The sequence below is a fragment of the Amblyomma maculatum genome, chromosome 4 (genome assembly GCF_055883805.1).
Source record: "Amblyomma maculatum isolate TAMU_Amacu chromosome 4, ASM5588380v1, whole genome shotgun sequence".
NCBI classification, from domain to species: domain Eukaryota; kingdom Metazoa; phylum Arthropoda; class Arachnida; order Ixodida; family Ixodidae; genus Amblyomma; species Amblyomma maculatum.
The window spans coordinates 136807501-136831557 of NC_139347.1; the positions used below are offsets into that span (position 1 = coordinate 136807501).

At 47.7% G+C, this 24057-nt stretch overlaps 1 protein-coding gene across 2 annotated transcripts in view; it reads left to right on the top strand.

Moving 5' to 3' along the window:
* Liprin-beta (liprin-beta 1) overlaps positions 1–24057 on the top strand; it is a 77906-nt gene that overhangs the window by 23587 nt on the left and 30262 nt on the right. The window contains exons 8-9 of one of the 2 annotated variants that reach the window (XM_084602554.1): positions 11713–11929; positions 21729–21843. In XM_084602554.1, coding sequence (XP_084458680.1) covers positions 11713–11929; positions 21729–21843 — 332 coding nt within the window. The remainder of the gene's footprint in view (positions 1–11712; positions 11930–21728; positions 21844–24057) is intronic. The other variant, XM_084602555.1, reaches the window with a different exon arrangement.

The window sequence follows — 24057 nt, forward strand, 5'->3', positions numbered from 1 at the left end:
GTGCCATCTTATCCCGACTCTTGCCTAATATGTTTAGCCTGCTGAACATCGGCTCACACTTGCACTTTTGGCAGTGCAAGGCTAAATTTGACCCTTTGCCATTTTCTATGGACTTCTCATGTTCCCTCATTCTATCATTAATACATCTTCCTGTTTGCCCAATATATAGATTACCGCACGTCAGAGGAACCTCATAAATCACCCCCACCCGACATCCAATAAAGCTCTTAACATGCTTCTTAACGCATTGCCCTTTGTTTTTTCTTCCTATTATTGCACATAACCCACCCAGTTTATTGGGTGCAGAAAACACAACTGGCACCTCAAACCTACTAGCCACCTTTTTCAGGCAGTGTGCAACTCTATGTATATAGGGGATCACTTGTGGTCGTTTGTTCCTCAACATATCTGGCGATCTTTTTTTCCCTACAAAGACATAGAACAGGTGCTCTACCAGTGGTTCTTGAACGTCCGTGCAGCGAACCTGCCAATTAGTGGCCTGATCTTAGCGGAGAAGACGAAGCACTTTGCATACCTCCTGTACAACACCGATTTCCAGCCTGGTGGTAGTTGGATTCAACGGTTCAATGAGAGGCATGGAATTGTCTACAAGGCAGTCGTGGGCGAGGCAGGATTGCTTGATGTCGATGATCGGCAGAAGTGGCTTGAGGAAACACTGCCCCGCATCTGAGAATCATACGCGCATCGAGACTTGTACAATGGAGGCGAGACTGGGCCGTTTTTCCAGGTGCTACTGTCGAAGACGCACGCTGTCAAAGGCGATCCCTGTAAGGGCAGCAAGCAAAACAGATTGCGCATGACCATTTTCTTCTGTGCCAACATGGATGGCAGTGACAAGTGCCCCGCCTTCGCCACAGGAAATTCAAGAATCCCCACTGTTTTTGTGGTGCCGCGAGGATCCTGGTTCGCTACCATCATAACGGGAATGCATGAATGAGGTGCAAACTTCTCCGCGAGCTGGTCGAGTTTGATCAGCGGATGCAGCGCGAAGGCAGGAAGGTGCTCGACAATTGCACTGTGCACCAAACAGCTCAAAAGCTCTCGCTTCTGCAGGTTTTTTTCTCCCACCTAACACCACTGCAGGCTTGCAGCCTATGGATGCAGGCGTCATTGCTTGCTTCAAGGCACTGTATCGTTGACGTGTTTTGAGCAGGCTCGCGCTGAAACTCGACATTTCTGTTTGAAAACGCTGGCCGGCGTCAGACTTGAAGATCTCGCTCCTGATGGCAGTGCAGTTCATTTTTGGAGCATGGGCAGAAGTACTAAGCTCTTCCACCAACATGAACTGTTTCAGGAAAGCGGGCTTCGCTGGGGATTCCAGCAACACGGAAGGTTGCGAAGCTCCTGCTGATACAGCGATGACCGAACTTTGGTCCACAGTGCTCTGTATTGACAGTGATGCGTCGGTACTTGAGGATTTTTTACATGCTGACGATACAGTTGCAACAGATGAAGAGCTGACAGATGAGGGTGTCGTCGCAGCAGTCACTGGCGTGGAGGACAGTGACAGTAGCGACGACGACATACCAGAACCTGTGCAGGTTGCGTCTCACCAGGAGGCTTTGAGAATGATAGACTCCCTGCGGGACTTTATTTTGCTAACAACCTTTCACTGCAGTATGTTCAGCAGTTGGATGCCCTGCAGAAAGATGTCAACCAGATTGCTGTGAAACAGACAACGCTTACGGATTACGAGTTTCTTCCCGCTACGAAATAAGAAGCATAAGCTACGTTGTTCTCTATAAATGTGTAGCTTATAATGCTTCCTTTGTTTTTTTTCGGCCTGCCCAGTTATAAAAATTATCGGTTATAACAATGATATTTCCATGGCACTTCAATATTGTTATAAGTGGGTTTGGCTGTATTTCAATCTCACTAGTATTTTGAAAAGCACCACATGAAACAGCAAAACATCTTGCAGGTACTGCCTACCTGCTTAACCCTTTCATCGTCGGCATTTTTCCTAGGGGGGTGTGCCCACAAGGAAGAACACTTTCAGCGACACAAACAAAGTAAAAACAGCAACTTGTCAAGAAGAGGGATGCAACGACCTTGGCCTGCTGCTGAGAGCTGTGGGCATGCTCGATTTTTCAGTTCCCGACTATTTGCTGACAGATCTCGGCTTTCTTTCTCACAGGAAGCAATGTCATGGTTACGTGATGTGATTGTAGGCCCTAATTATTGTACCTGCCTGCCATCATTTGCAGTAGTAGACGATGCAGGTAATGCAAGCCATCGACCACCACGATGCAGTTCTTTCTCCGTGACACCGCGCGCATGTTTATCTCCCGACATGCATATATAATACTGAGGCAAGAATCAGTCGCTGCTTTTCACAAACGGAGCACGAGAGTTTTGGCAAAGACGTTTTCGCAAGGTCGAAGTAGCCCAACTCACTGTGCTCGGGTTGTATAGAAAAGATAGAAAAGCAGACAAAAGCATTTGCAAAGACTTCTACAATGATGTGTTTGCTGCTGCAGCATGCTAGCTGCTCGCTTGTGGTGCTTTCAAGCCTGTGCACTGACAAAATGGCAAAACTGGTGAAGAACTCCTGGCGCCAAATTAGGCAACGATCTCATCACAAAAAATGGTCACAAACCTGTCAGTTAGCTCCCGCTTCTATTGGTCAACATGTCTACCTGTCTGAATTAACCAAGAGAAGCGGGGAAAAGTGCTTGTTTTTTGACGGTTTTTCACTTGTGATTATTGTGTAATGCAGCCCCTGGATAGCATCAGCAAATAATCCATGCTCTGGGCTTTGAATGCATCTGCTTGTATTAAATTTTAAGACAAGAAAGCATAGAGGACAAGGTTCAAGAGTTGCAGTCGTTTAGATACCAGCTGCAAGGCTAGTGTCAAAGTTTAATGCAGGATGCCACTGCAGTAATACAAAAGGTATTCCTGCTTGCACTACTGGGGCCTGGAAAGGCACTACTTTCCCAGGAACTGTATTGGGGGGCAGAGCTTCTTGGCTGCCTGAGAAAAGTGTGGGGCTCGTCGGCAAGTAGCTCGGGACTGACCTGTACTGAAATTCGAATGTGCCCAGTGAGTGATCTCTAGCATGGATAGCAGTGCATGCTCTGTACATTTGACGTCTTGTAGTGGACAGAAAGAGACAGTGGTAAAAAACCTTCTACAATGTTATAACAGATGGCAGAACCACCCTTAAGAATAGTTGAATGAAGAATACCAAGTGTAGGGGTGCCCACAGGAAGAGAAGCCTCCACTCCTTTTGCAAGTTTAGCATGCAGCTCTAGCGGCGAGATACAATGCCCCTCCTCCTCAAGAGAGAAGAGGGTCTGATGCAGTTTTTCTGCAATCCTCAGCCTTTGACTGACAAACCCAGTAGAGAGATGATACTAGGACAAGTTTCTGGTAATATCATATGCTACAGGTGATGGCGCTACCCTACGTGTGCCAGCACTTGTGTTCTGAAGTGCATTTTTGAATGCCGAGCAGTGTGTGTACATGTGTGTTGATGATGTTGAAAACATTAACTGTGGTGCTGCTGTGAGTAAACATATCATATTCACTGGCTTCTAGCCAAGCGGCAGTCATGATGGTGATTTTCTTTTTTTTTTTTTTGGTATGTATGTGTGTGGTCATCATTATTGCATGCCAGGTATAGTGAATGTCCATATCACCGGTTGTGCATTTGCCAGTCAACGTTTTATACATTTTCATCGTATTCAAGTTAAGCGGTGGCTCTTGGCACCCAAAAGTTGTAGTCTGATTTTGGTGCTTTTCTCAGTTTGGTTTGCACATCTATACTGTATATCAGTTATACTGTATCACAGATATGTATACTGTATCGCAGCACTACCGAAGCTGCGATGAGTGCAGAAGTGGCAGTCCGACGCCTGCGAACGTAGTGCCATTATAAAGTGGCGGTAAACCAAATGGGATGACATGCTTTAAATGCGCATTACAAAATGCTATTTCAAATCAAACCTGAACGTCAACTCGATTTACATATGCTGTTTCTTGAGTTTAACGTTTGCAACTCTTGCTTATGCTGAAATTACATTTTCAACATGGCAGCAAGCTTCAAAGTAGTCCGTTACACTTTGCAGTTAACATGCCGTTGTCATTGGTGTTTTGGTTTCTTCATTGGTCATAAATGGCACATCGGGCATTCATTTGGTCTCATCTCACCTACAGCAATATTCATGAGCATTAAATTATCTTTATATTCTACAGCAATATTCATGAGCATTAAATTATCTTTATATTCTATTTCGGGCGAGGATTTCGCCTTTTCCAAGCATAAAAAAGAAAATCAGTTTGTTGACAAAAATGGATTCAGTTTCGACAACCAGATGGCGTCACTAGGCTAAAGTTGCTGAAGGGATAACAAAGTAGAAATTACGTGGGAAGGGATAAGAAGTACGGAAGATGTCAAAGTATGCAAAGGATTAAGACAAGGCTGTCCTCTATCACCGCTGCTGTTCATGCTTTATATGATAAACCTGGAACGGAGGTTACAAGACAGTAACCTAGGTTTTAACCTGTCATATAGATTCGGTGGAAAGGCGGTAGAGCAGCGCCTCCCCGGTTTGATGTATGCAGACGATATTGTGCTGCTAGCTGAGAGTCTGGAAGAATTGCAAACTCTAGTCAAGTATTGTGGAGACGAAGGGGACGCTCTAGACTTCAGTTTTAACGCAGTTAAGTCGGGTATGATGATTTTCAATAGCTCAACTGATCAGGATACAAGGCCATGAAATACCTAGAGTAGCAGAACATAAATATCTGGGGGTATGGGTAAACGAAGGATTGGCATACATTGGAAAGCATGAGCAATCACTTAAGGCCAAAGGGCAAAGGAATGCCGGGATAATGAAGCATAAGGCATTGTGGAGATACAATAGGTATGAGGTTTTCAGGGGTATTTGGAAAGGAATTATGGTTCCTGGACTTACTTTCGGAAATGCGGTTTTGTGTCTAAAATCAGAGGTACAGTCAGCATTAGAAATAAATCAGAGATCCGTTGGACGATTAGCACTAGGTGTCCACGGCAAAACTACAAATGAGGCGGTACAGGGAGATATGGGCTGGGCACCTTTCGAAGTACGGGAAGCTCGGAGTAAAATATTATATTAGGAACGCCTGAGGAAATTGGACAGTAACAGATGGGCAGCTAAAGTATTTAAATGCCTGTACTTAGAAAGCGTTGACTCACAATGGAGGAAAAGAGCTAGGAAACTAACTAGTAAGTATGCTAGTCACAAGGACGGAGAAATAAAGAGCATTAAGCAACAGGTGAAAAACACAGAAAGTAAAAATTGATAAATTCGATGGAAAAGAAACAGAGTGAGGAATTATACCGAAAGTGGAAAATGCAGATCACGAAGAAAGATTTCTTTGATAACTCAAGAGGCAGTGCCCTACCTTTTGAAGCTAGATCGGGGTGCCTTAGAACACGCAGCTACAAAAAGAAATTTAACAATGGAGATGACGCATGGTGCTGTATGTGGTAACTCCAGTGAAACGATTGACCATATTGTCACGTAGCCGTTTAGGCCCGTAACCAGAAGGTTGGTTTTAATAGGGGGGGTTGACCTAGAAGGCACAGAAGAGTAGGTCCAGAGAGAGCACTGAGAGACAGCAGCCGACTTCAGCTTCTTCTCGAACGCCACGAGACCACTTCTTCCAGTCCGCGCACGAGACTCGATGAGCTGCCGCCTAGCGGCTGCTGTTGCACACGCTACATTACCCCCCTCTCTAAAAAAAATAAATGCGAGTTTGATGAATTCAAAAGCAGAAAGAAAAAAAAATTAAGCAAGAAACATGCGGTAGGCGGTGCACTAATTTTCTCGCGAAAAGTACGGTTTCATGCGCACGACATGAGCAACCTCGGATTTCTGCTGACGACGAGTAGAAGAAAAGCCGTCCGGAAGCACTTCGTAAGTCACGTCGCTCAGCTGACGGAGCACTTTGTATGGGCCAAAGTACTGTTTCAGAAGTTTTTCGGATAGTCCCCGACGTCGAATCGGAGTCCAGAGCCACACTCTGTCGCCCGGTTCGAAAGTCACTACACGATGGCGGTGATCGTACCGCTGGGCGTCTCGACCTTGCTGGTTCCGGATGCATGCCCTCGCCAGCTGTCGCGCTTGTTCTGCGCGTTGAGTGAACTCCTCGGCGCCAACTTCGAGGTCACGGCCGTCGTGGGGCAACATGGCTTCGAGCATTGTCGAAACTTCACGGCCATACAATAAGGAGAAAGGCGTCATTTGCGTTGTTTCCTGCTGCGCCGTGTTGTACGCGAACGTGACGTACGGGAGGACGTCATCCCAAGACCGATGTTCAACATCCACGTACATGGACATCATGTCGGCGAGAGTTTTGTTCAGACGTTCTGTCAAGCCATTAGTTTGTGGATGGTAGGCTGTTGACCTGCGATGGGTAGTGCCGCTTAGCTGCATGACAGATTCCAGTAGCTTGGCAGTGAAAGCAGTGCCTCGGTCCGTTATTATAACTCTCGGGGCGCCGTGCCTGAGGACTATGCGTTCGATGAAAAATTTCGCTGCTTCGATTGCCGTACCACGCTGGAGGGCCTTCGTTTCAGCGTAACGCGTAAGGTAATCTGTAGCGACAATTATCCACCTGTTGCCGGAATCAGAAATTGGAAAAGGACCCAACAAATCCATGCCAACTTGTTCGAATGGGTATCTTGGCACTTGAACAGGATGTAGTAAACCGGCCGGTTTCACAGGCGGTGTTTTTCGTCGCTGGCAATCATGGCATGTTCTCACGTAATGGCGTACTGCGGCCGCAAGGTTTGGCCAATAATAACTCTTCTTAATTCGGGCCAGAGTTCGAGCATACCCCAGGTGACCCGCGGTGGGCTCGTCATGACATGCCTGTAAGATTTCTTCGCGAAGAGACTCTGGTACGACGAGGAGATAGTCTCTTCCCGTCGGAGCGAAGTTGATTTTGTATAAAACATTGTTTTGCATGCAAAACGACGAATGCGTTCTGGCGAAGAGACGGGGAATTTCTGTAGTGCGCTCTTCTAGAAAATCAATAAGTGGTGCGAGACCCGGATCATTACGTTGCTGCTGCGAAACAGTGAGCGCGTCGACGGCTGCGATAAGGGGAAAGTCTGGTTCTTCGTCTTCCCGCGCAGCCTCGACAGGTGAACGGGACAAGCAGTCAGCGTCGTTGTGCTGACTTCCAGACTTATACACGATGGTCATGTCGAACTCCTGTAGCCGTAAGCTCCATCGTGCAAGGCGTCCGGAGGGGTCTCGCAAGTTTGTTAACCAGCACAGAGAGTGGTGGTCACTCACAACCCGAAAGTGCCGGCCATAAAGATAGGGTCGAAATTTCATCACCGCCCATACAACGGCCAGACATTCTTTTTCGGTGGTTGAATAGTTTGATTCGGCACGGGACAAAGTCCGGCTTGCGTATGCGATAACTCGCTCGGCACCGTCTTGCCACTGGACGAGTACAGCGCCTAGACCCACGTTGCTGGCATCTGTGTGGACCAGAGTCTCGGCATTCGCATCGAAATGGGCAAGTACAGGTGTTGTCTGCAAGCGGTGCCGTAACTCGTCGAATGCCTTTTGCTGTTCGTCCGTCCAGGTGAAGGTGACATCATCCCGGGTGAGACGTGTCAACGGAGCGGCAATGCGTGAAAAGTTTTCAATAAATCTGCGGTAATAGGCGCAGAGGCCCAAGAAACGGCGAACTGTCTTCTTGTTACATGGAGTAGGGAATTTGGTGACGGCAGCTGTTTTAGCGGGATCGGGACGAACTCCTCGATGGCTGACGACGTGGCCCAAGAACATGAGCTCTTCATAGCCAAAGTGACACTTTTGTGGTTTTAACGTGAGGCCGGCAGATCTGATAGCCCGTAGCACAGCGGAGAGACGTTGGAGGTGTTCCTCGAACGTTGGTGAAAACACAACAACGTCGTCCAGGTAGACTAGACACATCTGCCATTTAAGACCAGATAGAACTGCGTCCATCATTCGCTGAAATGTCGCTGGAGCGGAGCACAATCCGAAAGGTAGGACTTTGAATTCATAAAGTCCTTAGGGCGTGACAAACGCTGTCTTCTCGCGATCACGTTCATCGACTTCGATCTGCCAGTAACCGCTCTTGAGATCAAGCGATGAAAAGTAGCGCGCGTGGCGCAACCGGTCTAATGAGTCATCAATACGTGGCAGCGGGTAGACGTCTTTTTTTGTGACCTGATTGAGCTTACGGTAGTCCACACAGAACCTTCTTTCTTCTTAACGAGGACAACAGGCGAAGCCCAGGGACTCCTCGATGGCTGGATGACACCGTCATTTAACATCTCGTCGACCTGTTGAGCAATGACTTCGCGTTCCCGCGGTGACACTCGGTAGGGGTTCTGCCTGACTGGTCGGGTGCGGTCGTCGGTTATTATGCGGTGCTTGGTCAAGGGCGTCTGTTTAACCGCGGAGGCGGATGAGAAGCAGTCTTGAAACTGAAAGAGTAGCCCAACGAGTCTGTCCTTCTCTGCCGGTGATAGAGCGGGATTCACATCAGGGTCGAAGTTGGGCGTTTGGCTGGCAGACGTGTTGGTCTCAAGAACAAAGCAGCCGTGGGCTGCTTCTGCGACACCTTCAAAGTAAGCTACCGTGGTGCCTTTAGCGATGCGTTGCCGTTCGTTCCCGAAGTTCGTAATCAGTACGTGAGCTAGACCATTAGTCAGATGAACTATACCGCGTGCAACACAGACTCCATGACGTAACAGAAGCTCTATGTTCTGTTCGGCAACACCGGCAGCACAGGACTGATCGTCGCACCTGACTGCGACGAGAGCAGACGAACGCGGCGGCATGAATACATCCGCGTCAACGATGCGTAAAGGTGCGTGGCGTCTTTCTGAGTCAGCGGTCATCGTTTCAGGCGTCGAAAACGTTACAGTACGGCGAGGAACATTAATAATCGCCCCATGCTCACGTAAAAAGTCCATGCCGAGTATGAGATCCTTGCAGCAATGTGGCAGGATAACAAAAACGGCTACAAAGGCTGAATCGGCGATGGTTACTCGGGCAGTGCATCGTCCGATCGGCGTCATAAGGTGACCGCCAGCAGTACGAATTTGCGGCCCCAGCCATTCAGTTTTCACCTTAGAGAGCCGATCTGCGAAATTTTTGCTTATTATTGAGAAGTCTGCTCCGGTGTCTACCAAAGCTGTTACTGGGTGTCCGTCGACGAGAACGGAAAGGTCGGCGCTAACAACTTGATCGGCTTGAGGTTGATTGGGAGTTTCGGATTCATGTGGCGGCGGCGGCATCCTAGTCACAGCATCGGACTGAGTCGTCACGGGGGGGTCTTCGGGATATCGGTTCCGTTCGTCAGCAACCTGCCCCCCTGAGGTCGCCGCCTTCAGTTTCCCCGGTGTGGGCTTGGCGACCGGCGCCTCGGCGCATCATTAAAATCACGGCGGCTAGGTGACGAGTAGCGCGCGGGAGAAGACTGTGTACGGTTGCCTGAAGGGGTTGCACGGGTTGCGAGGTACTCCTCGATTTCTGGAGGGCGTTCGCCGACCCGGGGACGCGGGGAATCCCGAGAAAAACCCCGAAGACCGAGCTCACGGTATGGACAACGACGGTACAAGTGGCCGGGTTCTCCACAGTGGTAGCACAGCGGCCGTTGGCGAGGAGTGCGCCAGACGTCTGCCTTCCGAACCGGTGGCTGCATGACGGGGCTCTGCTGGGGCGGTGGCTGGTAGGAAGGCTGGTAGTATAGTGGCTGAGGAGCGGACGGCTGTATGACGAGGCTCTGCTGGTATGGCGGCTGGAAGGACGGTTGGTAGAACGGTGGCTGCAAAGTGGGTGGCGGCTGTGCTTCGAATCGAAGCTGTTGCGCAGGAGGCACTGCAGGCCGACGAAGAGCCGCTGCGTAGTTCATAGAACGTGGCTCCGACGGTGACTCAGGCGGGGACAATGTCTGACGTATTTCTTCCCGCACGGCTTCGGTGACAGCCACGGCAGTCGGGTTAGGCGATCCAAGGTTGAACTTGAGGAGCTCCTCGCGAACTACCTCGCGGATCAGCTCACGCAGAGAGTGATCGTCAGTGGATCCGTTCAGTGTGGCCACACTGCTGAAGGGCTGACCACAGGCAGACTCCGTGCGCCGGTATCTTTGCTGCAGGGCTCGCTCAATGAGGGTAGCTTCATTGATGAAGTCCGCGACGGTTTGAGGTGGACTCCGAACCAGACCAGCGAAGAGGGGTTCTTTTACGCCCTGCATCAGGTGGCGCAACTTCGCTGATTCCGTCATGTCGGGATCAGCCCGTCGGCAAAGACGCGTCACGTCCTCAGCGAACATGGCCACGCTCTCGTTTGGTAGTTGGACACGAGCTTCTAGGAGGCGGCGTGCGCGATCACGGCGGTCATGGCTGGAAAAAGTGTCCCGCAGCTGCTGGCGAAAGGAATCCCAGCTTTGAAGACTGGCTTCCCTATTCTCATACCATGTTTTGGCGCAGTCCTCAAGGGCGAAGTACACATTGTGCAGCTTCTGAGCAGGGCTCCACTGATTGAATTGTGCCACTCGCTCGAACTGGTCGATCCAGTCGTCGACATCTTCCCCAGTAGCGCCATGGAAACTGGGGGGCGTACGAGGCTGCTGAAGCAGCAACTGGTGCTGACTTGCCTGTGCCATTACAGAAGTCTCGAACTGCTGATCAGCTGGCGTCGGTTCAGGTAGAGGGGCAAATTCCGGCGCCAGACCTCGGAGGCGACGGCTGCAGCGATGAACGGGTGTCGACACGAGCGGAAGCCGGTTGGGACTCGATGAGCGGCTGCGAGAGGCCCGAGACATGTAATTCAAGGCCTCACCTCCACCAGTGTCACGTAGCCGTTTAGGCCCGTAACCAGAAGGTTGGTTTTAATAGGGGGGGTTGACCTAGAAGGCACAGAAGAGTAGGTCCAGAGAGAGCACTGAGAGACAGCAGCCGACTTCAGCTTCTTCTCGAACGCCACGAGACCACTTCTTCCAGTCCGCGCACGAGACTCGATGAGCTGCCGCCTAGCGGCTGCTGTTGCACACGCTACAATATTATACTTGAATGTAATGGTATCCATCCGGAAGTTGATGCAGGCACAATCACTGTTCCTGAAGCTCTGGGGTTTAGAAATACCAGTGGCCGGGTGAATAAACCGGCGGTGGAAACTAGCAAAAAACGACTGGAAGATTGGTGGCTTAAAAGCAGAAAAGTGACATAATGTTAGTAATGTAGAAAGAAAAATTTAATAAATAGAATGATGGTTTAGTTAACCAATCTAAATCAATAATTAAGATATAGGGAGAAAAATGAGCATGATAGCTACTGCTACCACTCCGTTTCAAAGGGGACGCTCCTATATTCCATCCATCCATCCATCCATGCTGCTGCGGCTTCATTTGCGAGCAATGAACTAAAAGCATGGATGTGACAAACATCATAACGTTACTCAAAAGACTATTCTGAATTTTCCAAAGGTTTTTCAAGGTTCCGTACGTATGCAAAATAGATTTACACTCTTACTACTTACGCTGCAAGCAGATGACGTGCAGACGATGTGGCGTGGAGGAGCACACTTAAAGCTCCCTCGCAATTGGCTGAGCAGGGCACCTTGCTTCCGCACTGTTACAAGGAAGGGATGAGATAGAGTTATACATGGTAGTATCTCAAGTGATGTGCCGTGTGTTCCCCTCCTCTTGCAGCTAAGCAGCGTGCGCCAGTACAGCAACAGCCTGCCGCGCTCGCATGGCCACCAGGTGAGGCGCTCTGAGGAGGCCGCCCCCTCTTCGCCCCCCACTGCCCCAGAAGCCAGCAGCCGAGAAGTGTTTCGGAGCCGCAAGAGCTCGACGGGTGTCTCCTTTGGTAAAGGCTTTTTCCGCTTGCGGTCCTCGCGCCGAGCCTGCAGTGCACCCGAACTAGGTGACGGTTTCTCCTTCTCTGCACCTCCTCTCTCTCTGTGTTTCTCGCACCAAGTGGGAAACTTTTCACTGGGCATGCCTGTTTCATTCCTCCTCAGTGGAAAAACCTTTGATCCATTTCTGCACCAAAGGAGCGTAGGGCAGTCACTCACAGTACAAGTTGTGGGGCATGCAGGAGTTATGGCGGTGTAGTAGCGAGTCATTGCTGATATGGGAAACTAGGCATTTGTTCATGTTTTGCTCAGCAAAAAAGCACTATATGGAGAGCTGGCTGAGTTGGAGTTGTGATGCTTTCGTGGGCGCAAACTTTACAGAGACACGGAAAGTTGCACTGGAACGGCACGTGTCCTAAACCTTCTTTCTGCACGTGTGTAAAGTTTGCTTCCACTAGAACAACGTAAGGACACTGGCTCACACATGTCAAGCTTAAAAAGGGATCCTAAATTTGTATTCTGAAGTTTCAGTGTTTCTAGCATTGAGTTGCGTCATTTATGCTTCTTAGTTCTGTTTCTGCCAAACTCATTGGCCGCGCCAAGGGAGCATGCTTCATTCTCTTTACCTTGCAATGTACAGTGAGCTGTCTTTAATTCTGCCTTCAAGGAAATAGAAAGAGAAGCTCAAATTAACCGAAAGCTTGGATTATCGGATGGGCCTGACAACACCGCTGAAGACCATTTCCATCACTGTAATTTTATCTAATGAGCTCCTATATGATGGTTGTCTGCATTAGAAATGAAACACAAGTAAGAATGACAGTGTTTTCATTCTTTGTTTTTTTTTTTTTTTTTTTTTTAAGTGCTTGATTTTGCACACGCAGTCAGGAGCGTTGAAGAAGCACTCCAAAATCGTAGAGGCCTCTGCCAGCTCTTTCGCAGCGCAACGCAGTTGCAGTGCTGCCTCTTCACGAGACAGCCCCATCGCATTTTGAGGATGCTTTACTGCATAGTTATCGTGGTGGAACGCACTGTTTGGTGAGACTGCACACAAGTGTGTGTAGTTTCAGTGTACCGGAGGCAGCATCTAGATGCACGCGACAGGTGTATATGTTGGTGTTTGAGCAGCTTGACGCCACCCCAAATTACAAATAAAGTAACAATGACAGGCTAAGGAGCATCCAAAATGCGACTTGCGACTTGCAAAGTGCGACTTGCTGACACGCGCTTCCGATTGCAGCCCCGGGAAGAAGTGAAACTGAAACTGTGTGACTGAGTTGCATTTAGGAAATGGGGAGGTTTTCCCACCATCATCTTGCTTGCCATAGTGCACAAAAAGGGCAGAGGTACCATTGTTTCATGCAATTGAGGTTTGGGGAGGCATATTTTGGGGATTGCAGGCTGCGCAGGTTGTACCTCAACGCGATCCGCCGTGCGAATTAACCAGAGTAAAGCTACTTATTGTTCGAATTAACGATCGTCCAACGTCATAAACTTACATAAGGCTGCCCATTGTTTGAATTAATGATTGTCCGACATCATAAACTTACATAGGCTTCGCCTAGGACTGCACTTCTAGTTCGAATTATTTGAATTTTCGAATTAACGGGGTCTAAATTAAGGAGATTTCACTTTATAGGAGGACAAAGCTATGCTCTCTAATGGAAACAGTTTGATTTGTTAATTGCCTGGCATGCTCAGTGGAAAGCAACTCTTCACTTGTTTTCTCTATTGTATCTCGTTTCCAGACTGTCTTCAAAGCATGTAGTGTTGGTGGTTCTCTTGACTGTGTTGTTCTGTTTTGCATGTTTTTCTTTTTATTTTTTTCTGGCCCCTCACTTCATCAAATAGTTGATTGGCTCATTTTAGTTTTCTTTGAACTCTTTCTGGAAAGCCTGTTCATAAGTTTCACTTTTCTCTGCTGTCTCGCTTTCGCTGTTGGTGACTTCTGTTGGCCATAATGTCCCTGGTCAAAAGGACATAAGTGCTTTTTGTTTCTTGCAAAGGTGGCTGATGATTATACGAGCAGGCATTATGAGCACTATGGGAACTATGAAAAAGTAAGAGCATGCATTAAGTAACAAATATACAGTAGTAGCTCGATTATACGACCTTCAGGGGACTGTTCGAAACTGTCGTATAATCTGGGCGTATTATAATATGAAGTTTAGCAGAACTCACGCACTCGTGTTATAAATGCATCCGCTCCTCTTGATGCCAAAATTGATTCCTTCCCCTCACATACATTATGAAAGCGCCCCTATTTTCATTCAGCAAGAGTTCGTGCATTTTGTGCGCATATACTTCCTTCAGATTAAGGCTGCCAAATGAGGGTGCGAAAATTACGCGATTTCGCGAGCTCACCCTAAGGGTCCTTCCTATAAAAGGGTCAAAACAGGCAGTATATACTACATAGATTTCTGCATAAGCGTCGATCCCCGAACTCGTATTGGTCATTGGCAAAAAAAAAAAAAAAAAGTTTGCTCTGAAATTACGAATCGACGCTGACACATATCTTCTGCTCTGCTGCCTCTTTTTTTGTAATATGAGGGTGTATGCACAGCTCAGAGCAATGAACGCACAGTGATGCAAGCTAGCAATCTGAGGTAAATGGAGATAAAAGGCAATAAATAACAAACCCTCGTTCGAGACTTCAGTGGCCTACCTAACTCGGATCTGTAGTTTTGGATTCCAGTTAACGCGTCGTTGCTTACCGCAAAGCACTATAAATACAGTCGAACCCGGATATATCGAACTCGAAGGGGATCGCGAAATAGTTCGATATATCGATAATTCGATATACAGAAATCGGCTTGTGACAGCACTTACAATGCGAAAAAACGATGCCGTATTTGTCGCGTAATCAACCCACTCGCATAATGAACCCACCCTCCACTTTTGCACTCGGGAATTTAAAAAAAAAAAAAAAAAGCGTTAAGGCCAGCTCGCTCACATGCAAGCGACTGAGCGATCTCAGCGACGAGCGGCAGCGACAGAGCGAAAATTTTCAAACTTGTTGGAACTGCGTCTCTCTCGCCGCTCGAGCCACCGCGGCAGCTCAAACAAGGTTTCTATTTCACCGTGGTGGCAGAAATCGCGAACTATTTCGCTTTCATGTCGATGGCGCGTCACTCTGTTTCGGTTGTCTCATCCACAGCTCATTGGCAGCATACCAAGATGCTGTGCAGCGATAACGTCAGGGCGCGTTTATCTTTTGATAGCTCCTGGGGTGGCGGGGAGCGAACTTGGCAGAGTGCCCGTGATGGCTTGATTGCACAAGCCTGGTTCGATTTATTACGCCGCGCGCGCTTGGGGCAGGCGTCATGATCGCAGCAGCTGACCGCGTGCTTTCGCTGATTCATACATGCAAGGATAAAAAAATAATAAATAAACATCCCCGAAAAAAAAAAAAAAAAAAAAAGAACCTGCCGCTTTTTAACGTCCGCAGCCGCCATAGCCACGTCCGCCGCCGCACGCAGAGGGTTCGCAACACACGCTGGAGAAAGCGTCCAACGTCTGTCTGAAAACGGGCTGAGCTGGCTTGGCGCATGCGTTGCGCGTGCTGAAGGAGAGAGCTCGGCAAAAGAATGGGCACACCCACGCACATGGCTTGCAAACGTCATGTGTTGGCACGCGGGAAACGACAACTGCAGATGCGCGCGCCTTTGGAGAATGGGCGCGGCGCTGCCCAGACCAGCCGTCGCCGAACTGTCCCCCTCTCATTCCTTCCGCGCGTGGCTTGAAAACGTCACGCAGCAAACGGCCAAGGGTGATGCGATCGTCTTTGGGGAAGGCACACTTTCCAGAGCGTGGTGCGGAGTTCGATATATCGAACGACCAGTGAAATTGAGTTCGATATATGACGCGGCTTTCCTATACTTTTACATGGGATTTTCAAGGGGATATTTCGTGAGTTCGATATAACCAAAATTCAATATATCCGGGTTCGATATAACTGGTTTCGACTGTATACCTACTTCGGCTATTTGAAGGCGTTTTACAATGCGCAGATTGGACAGTACGGCCAATGCGAGCGACATTTGTTCCTGCTGAGACTCTTTAGAACCGCAGTCACCCCGTTGCAGCACTGTCTGTATTAGGCAGTCACATCATTCTGAGGAAAAAAAAAAAGAAAATCTTATTTGCCTGCGGCGCAAGTGCACCCATGCTGGCGGCGTGCTCCCTGTAGCGATGTGCGGCCCACCTGGTGACGGCTGTAATGTGACGCAGCAGCGGAAGGTGTTTCAAACTAGCCACCACTGATCCCAGGCGTGTCTGATCTCTTATTACCGCCGACACAGCGACTTCATTCTACGAACGTAAAACTTCATTTTTGTAATGCTGACATGCGCGTAAAAGTAGCCTAGTTACAGAGACCCGCCACGCATCAACGAGCAGGGATTGTATGCGTGGAGTCAGAGCTGTCGGCAGAACTGTCGCTACAGGCCGTTGTACACTGGATCGCATCACTGTGCGCACTTGTCCCCATCATAATTGCAATTTGGAACACCTTGGGGTGACAGGACGTCTGCCAGTGAAAAGCTGCACCATCATCTCTCATTCCAGACAGATTCCGTCGGTAGTAGTACGAAGCGGGCCGTGCATAATTTTGTGCCGTATAATCAATGTTTTTAATAAGTTATCCCTATGGAGAATTTGCCGGGCCCGATTCGTCAAAAATGCGGGTTGTCATTTGAACGGGGTACATATAATCGGGGCTCCACTGTGTATATAATATTTGTTCAATGCGCATGACAAGAGTTTGTTCTAGTTAGCTTGGAGGCAGCAGTATTAATAGTAATGGCCCTCAACCTTTGCTGCGCTCCTTATACCCTGTGACAAACTTGAATATCTTGGAAACAGTTGCATGCGGCAGTAGTCACTGTTAAGAGATGTGGTTGCTTCTCATTAAACAAGCATTAGGGCCGAGTGCTGATAGTGCTGATGGCTTTGTGCAAAGGACATGAAAAAAAAAAGCAAATACTATCATGGAGCTTCAGCTGCAGTGTTTTTAGACCTGTCAAAAAACACGGTTCTAGTAACATGTTAGTTCTTTGTACATTGGATATTGCGCACTTCATTTAGTTCAAGCAGTGAAAGGAGAGGGTTATGCAGGGTGACATATGTGCTGTGAAGTGGTATAACATGCAAGCAGTTGAATCGAGTGTCTACTGGTGTTCACTTCGCCAAATGTTGACTGCACGTGCGCCAGTGAAGGAAGGGCACACCTTGAGATTAATATGAGCAACTGGAGAATTTTATGCATTGCCACAAGGCACCATGGGGTTTGCACAGCCTAGGCTCTGAAAAATGGGCCAGACTCGTGGAACTAGTGCAGTGGAACGGTCAATTGATTTACAGGAGAGGAAAGGTGGAGTATCTATCACACTTCCTCTGTGGACACCTGAACCGTGCCACAGGGAAGGGACGAAGGTTGGAGTAAAAGCGGAACAAGAGAAATGGTTGCCGTAGTTGAGGGCTGTGTAGTATTTTTGACCACCTGGGAGTCATCTTTAATATGCACTGACATCGCACAGTACACGGACGCCCTTCTGTCTCACTGCCATCGAAACGCAGCCACAGGTGGTCAGGTTTGAACCTGGGTACTCCGGCCCAGTACTCGGCTGCATTTCGGAAGAGTGGCAATATAAACTCAATGAAAAGCTTAAGTATGGAACATATGCTTGTGATATATTATTAATGATAATTTCCAAGTTGTTAATACACTAAGTAGGTGGAGTTTAGGAGATAATCAAGGCAGTGAATCAAATTTTGCTGGGCCAGCAATGCCATTCATAGGCAAGTTAACATGTTAGCTAACATGTGCTTTCATTTCAACGATGCGTGAAGATATCTATGTTCAAGGTATGTTTGTTGGTGACAAGTGCCATTTAATCATTTAATGCATGTGCACCATGCATGTGCAGCATCCTGCTCAACTGCACAGCTTCTGCATTGAGGTCAGGGAAAGCATGTCGCCGTTTAAGCCCATTCTGAAGCGCAGAATTTGACAGCACCTTCTCTTTATGTATGTATGCCACGCACATGTCCAGGCATGTTGAATGCAGGGTTGAATGACCTTGCAGCGAGGTTGCATGTTCGCTCCTGGGACAACACAGTCCCTGTGTGGCTTCTGCACACGTAGTTTTCAGGCCTTTTTGTTGGTGTCTTTCTCAGTTATGGCAGAAGGACGGGCCCATCACATGTAGTGCTCGTGGACGTGTGTGTGCCCATGCGAAATTCTGGTTTGTGAAAAAGCAGGCAGGGCTCACTGAATAGCTGGAGCAAGGCCACTGTATGCAGATATTTTTTTTTCTTGCACAAGAACTTATTAGGTGTTTAATGTAGCTGTTGCTTGTCTAAATGTGCATATATACAACAGACATGCGTGTAATTTTAGTAGACCTTGACCGGTTTGACAGTGTTTGAAATGGCGGTGTTTGTTATATCAGCATGGATAGAAGAATGTGTCTGAAGGAGGCCCAGGTGGGCTGGCAAGAAGGAAGTTCTGGGAGTTGTGTCTCCTTGGGAATTTTGGGAGAACGGTTTTAAAGGTAGCAAAAGGTCAAGCTGTGTTCCCCAGTGCATGAGTTACATGACAAGCCTCAGCTAAACTTCTTGTAATAGTATTGGTTAAATTTCAAGGTTTTTACATCGCACAGTGTTCTCCGATAAGTGACTTGTACTAGTCACTGCTTATATCTAGAAAAATTTCTAGAAATTACTGGGTAGCCGTGCGTTATGTTCTGTTTGTAAACTGAAGAACATTGCATATTGAAAAGTTTAGTATCATGTTCTATGAATTTTATCTTGCTGACTGAGTTGAGGTCACATTGCAGTTGATGGGAGTCGTTCACACAAATGACGTCATGGTAGATTAAGCAGTAATCAGCGTACAGTCTCACACGACCAGAAGCATGCTCAGCTACATTGTTGATAAATATTAAAAGAAGGCCCAAAACGGATCCTTGGGTGAAACCTGATAACACTGTAACGTCCAATTAATTCATCCCTTTGATAATGACGCATTGCTTTCTACTAACAAGGTGTGGTTTCAAGCCATTTTATCAAGACATGTGGAACTTTGAGCATACACAACTTCAGCAATAGTAAATTGTATGTGACCAAATCAAAGGCTTTTGGAAATCCAAAAAGACACAGTCAGTATGTTTATCACTGTTAATTGATAGAGCAGCTTCATGTGTAAATTTTGTCAGTTGTGTATCACAAGAAAATCCTTTTCTGAAACCATGCTGCTACGTGGGGAAACAACAGTTATCTTGGAGGTGAGTGATGAAGCCAGTGTAAATAATGTGTTACGATTTACCGTGTTACACTTATAAGAGAGATCAGTCTGTAGTTTATTTATAGTTCGTGTTTTGTTGCCACTTTTATAGACAAGGACTACGTTGATGCTTTTCTGGTCATCAGTTAAAGCGCCGACATCAAGTCATTTCTGGAAGAGAGTTACAAATGCCTGCAACATACTACAGCCAGCAAATGTTATAATGCAGCTTGTATGCACACATTTGAAAGGGAAATGAGGGGCTCGTTGTTGTAGAGTTTAAAGGAGCTGACAGTCTTTGAGTCCAATGCAAACGTTAAGGAATTTTTTTTTCATATTTTTTTTTGGTTGGTATTTATTTGACAAGAATAATCTTATGGTGATTATCGGAATAAAGAATATTGAATGCAAAGCGGAAGGAAAAACAATGCGACGATGATGGGAGACTGTCAGCTCTTTTAAACTCAATAATGCGGATTGGGCACTCATGTAATATTGGTGTTCAACCCGATTTAATTGGCCAATGCAGCCAGTATTTTATCAAATAAGAATTTCAGCAGAATTTCAGAATTTTTTTTTTAACCTAATTTGATACCGTCGAATCCACCTATAACGGTATTCAAGTGCCACGAAATTTCTATTCTTATAACCGATAATTGTTATAAACGGTTTGCACGAAAAAAGCATAATTGCAGAGAGAGGTCACGGATGGCAAGTGACATGCGAGCTCTGCCGAGACATCGTTTTGGTGGCCCCGAAAGGGGTCTTGTAAAAAATATGAGAAGGTTGCCGCGGCTGCCCCTCAGCTTCAGAAATCCTGAAGTAACGCTGAGGTGAAGAGAGAGAGAGAGACGAAACTTTTATTTAAAAGCAGAGGAGATTGCAGCACGCAGGCCCCTGGGGTGAAATCGCCACAAGCATCTCACCACGTACATCTCACTGGCTTGCACGAGAAAACCCCATGTTCGTTAACCTTACTTGCCTCACGCAAAGCGTGTCGACATCCTTCTCCATGGCATCTAGGTACACCACGTAGTGCAGCGGAAGGTACCTCGCGAAAACAAAGCCCCAGAGGGACTGAATCAACTGCAGGGCCTCTTGTGAGAACAACGTTAGGCTGCCTGCCCTACCGCGTCATCGTCACTGTCGTCGTCAGGCGCCTTGTCAAACACGTTTGCTCCCACCGTCAAGCGAGGACTTTTCTTTGTCGAACTTCTTAGCGGAGCAGATGATTGTCGACACCGTCGGTTGCAATAGTGCGTACTCCTTCACGATACTGCACTTCGTCTCCAAATCGATAGCCGTGCGCTTTCTTTTCACCGGCAACGTCGTCCGTTAATCAGCATATGGATCAGTCATCTTCCGTTTAGGCGGCGATTCAAACGAGACGGAGAAACCGCATGGCCAGGAACGACTTCGACGCAATCAACTTGCTCTAACAACCAAATCCGTTTGCAGAACTGCGCAAAATGAGGGGTGAGCGGGCGAGTGAGCAGATCAGCGGATCAACGCTGTCGGTGCGTTGGCGAAGTCCATTTGTGTTTCGGAGGGTGGCGCAGTGCAGAGCTATGGGCGCAGTCCATTTGTGTTCCGAGGGGTGGAAGGGCAGCGGGAGAAAGGCGCGCTTGGCTTACAATGTGGAGAAGGCCAGAAAACATGTTCTATTGTATGAGCGCGTGGCAGGGAGGGTGCAGCAGCTGGAATTTTTCTTTTTTTTTTCTTTTCAAGGATTTCGCATTCCACTACCTTTTGGCACGAGAACTCAGGAGCCAGACTTCATGGTTATAATCGATAATGTGGCAAGGGGGCATTGTAGTAAGCGGGTTATTTAACCATAGAAAACATACAAAAGTGGACAGTACAGCAGGTTTTCATTGTTGTAACCGATATATTGTTAAAACCGGTATTGTTATAAGTGGACTCGATTGTATATGGTCTGGGCCAGGTGCTAAGTTCACTGCAATAGAAACACGATTCCATGTTTTGAAAAATGTTTGTCACCCATTTCCATGAACTTATTTACTGTTTGTGAGCCGTTAGAAGTGCAAGCCAAGTGAGAGAAAATTGATTGAAGATACCATTTAAATTGCTCAACTTTATCTTCCGAATCTGTGCCATAGTTGACGCCATATGTGGTCGCATGCCCACTATCAAGGTTGGCATCATGTTGGCCAAGTGCTGCTGCTCATTGCTCCCAGTGCCTACCCCATGCTTAGCAATCCCGGCCACGGGCAGTGTTCAGTGCTGCAGGATATGGTTCTTCTCCAGTTTGCACCTTCGTATCATGCCAAAAGTTTTTGTTGACTCTGGATCGCATCATTGTTGACATTCTGCTGTACATATTATTTCTATCCTAAATATGCGTTCATGTAAAAAAAAAAAATTGTCTTTGCAACTTTCGTCTTAGTAGGGGTTCACTGTTGCTTTGTACTTTATTTGGCCTTGCCAAGGACCTTTCCCCCCCTCCCCAAAGAGGCCAGTACGTACGTATGTTTGCAAGCTGGATGGGTTGGGCAGACGGTGACCGCAGTGGAAGAAACTGACAGCTGGAAATCACTACTGCTTTCTTGCCAACTGCACAGCTCAGCCTGAGTTGGTGGTGGCCCGACCAGGCTGCCCCACATACTCGGTGCCCCCTTCGGCCGCCTCCACCCTCAAGCACAGCAAGGGGCGGGGCCTCAAGAAGATACTCGGAAGGTGGGTCTCCTCCTCCTCCTACTGGCTGTTTTGATGCGACAGCGTTAGAAGGCGACTTGGCCAAAAAAAAGGAGGGGGGGGGGAGGAATCTGGCAGCATTTTTGAAAAATTTTCTGATTGGCTGCCGGGATGTGTGACATCATAAGAATTATGTGGCAAGGCTGAATGTGGTGATGGGCTCCCCATTAGTTTGAAGCTGTGTTTGACTGTGTGCAGTTGCATGTTGATAGCTCCGTGTATCAGGTTGTAATGTAACTGAAATTAAAGCTGCGTACATCTATCATAATGGAAGGCCCCCCACAAGTGGAGAGTGCAACCACAGAAGCATATCGCTGAAGATGGTATATATCAGCAGTGCACAGGCTGAATTCGTGCACCACACAGAAACGACAGAGGAGGGGAAAAGCATGCACACCTTAAACGGGCGACGTGACGTTCGCCAGACTGCGAAATTCCAGCTGACCTCTAAGTTCTTTACACCTTCCCAATGCCCCAAAGCCGAATCATAATGACGAAATCATAGCGCATAATATTTTAATCCAGTTTTATAATCAGTATTTTGGCACCGATGTGAGCGGCATACGACAGCGAAGTTCGCTAACGGATATGACATTTCCTTTTCGCTTGGGCTGCTCGGGCGCTGCTTCACTGATTGGTCGAGCACACACATTAGATTTTACATTCGAGTGTTCTTCAATTTACTGTGCAGAAAATAAATAAAAGGTGTTTTAGTTCTGCATATGTTCTTGAAGGATAGCTTCACTCCCGCGGGCTCCTCAAATCCCAAGGCAGCTGACAACGTTCGGATCTCGGAGGTCGGCAAAATCGCTGGACAGTCGAAGATCACGTGGCTGATCGTTTCTGCCGACACTCCACAGATGGCGCAAGTTGTGTCGAGATCGCTCGTGAAGTGCGCTCGCCACAGCCGAGTCAGTGGCACTCCACAGCAGGCCTCCGCCAGCAGCCCACTGCCCAGGGAGTTGTCATATAGTAGTCGTTTCCGGCAGATGACCTCCTTGCTGGCCCTGTACATGTATGTGATAGGCTTCACCTTAGCTCCTGTACGCCACTCCTTCGCTTCTGCCTTCACATTCTTGTTCTCGAATTTCACACAGGTAGCGCTCGAGTGATCCACGGCAGCACCAATGATAAACGCCAGAGGAACGCCAAAACGGCGTTCCGGCGAGTTTCGCCATAATAGTGATGTGAAATCGTCAGCATAAACAAGGGCTGGAATGCAAAACCCGACACCTCAGCAGTCATGCAACACACGTGGTTGCTGTGAACCATGGTAACGATGCTGCCAAAAAGTGCGGCTACAAGTTGAGTTGGACAGGCAACCATGGTAGATAGCTTCCGACATGTCAGCAGAAAGCTGCATTTCTCATAGTTTCTGCCCAAGCCGGGCGCTGGGCGAGCGAAATGGGAGAGGGGCTCCCTCTCACACCAGCTCAGACGCGCTGTTCTTTTGTTCTTGTATTTAGAATTTTATAAACCGAATAACTCTCGTTTCCGTGCGCCAATTTTTGTAATTTTTTTTAACTGACATCGGCACGGTGCAAAGAACCTAGAGGTCGACTGGAATTAGGCCTGATGAACATCACTGTGCCCCTTTAATGCTATAGCACTCTCAGCACATAATGCAAATAAATACCTTCCAATATTTTTCCAATACTTTGCAATATTTTTTTTTCTTCTCTTTCCCCCTCCCCCCAGATTGTGTTGAAAAGGGGGGGGGTTGGGGGGGCTATGCAGGGATAAATACAAGATCAAATTTTCTACTGACCTGTCCAGAGCCTGCAAGGATGGTGTTGATTTTGATTTTCTCTTGCCTGAACTAAGTGCAAGTATCACCTCCATCCCCCTAGACAGCTGTATGAAAATTTCATGTTGCAAGTTTCAAAGCTTTCCTACTCCAACTATTTAACATGGTCTCACCACCATAATAGTACTGTTGCACCTGCAAATTGCTGGTGTCCTGCACATAAAGCTCTTGCTACTGCCCGTTGGGGGAGCAGGGGTGAGTGCCACAGTGGTCGCCGTCACCCTTTTTCCCTCAGTAGATGGTGGCAAACCCGGTTACAGTTCCTGTCTAAATGGTGCCCACTTGCGATGAGACTGCTTTCCTTAATGCAGCTCTAACACTTGCATACTTGTCCTCGCATTCTGGGTTCCTTGGCCCTTTGGCGAGTATAGTGCATCACTGCCTGACTC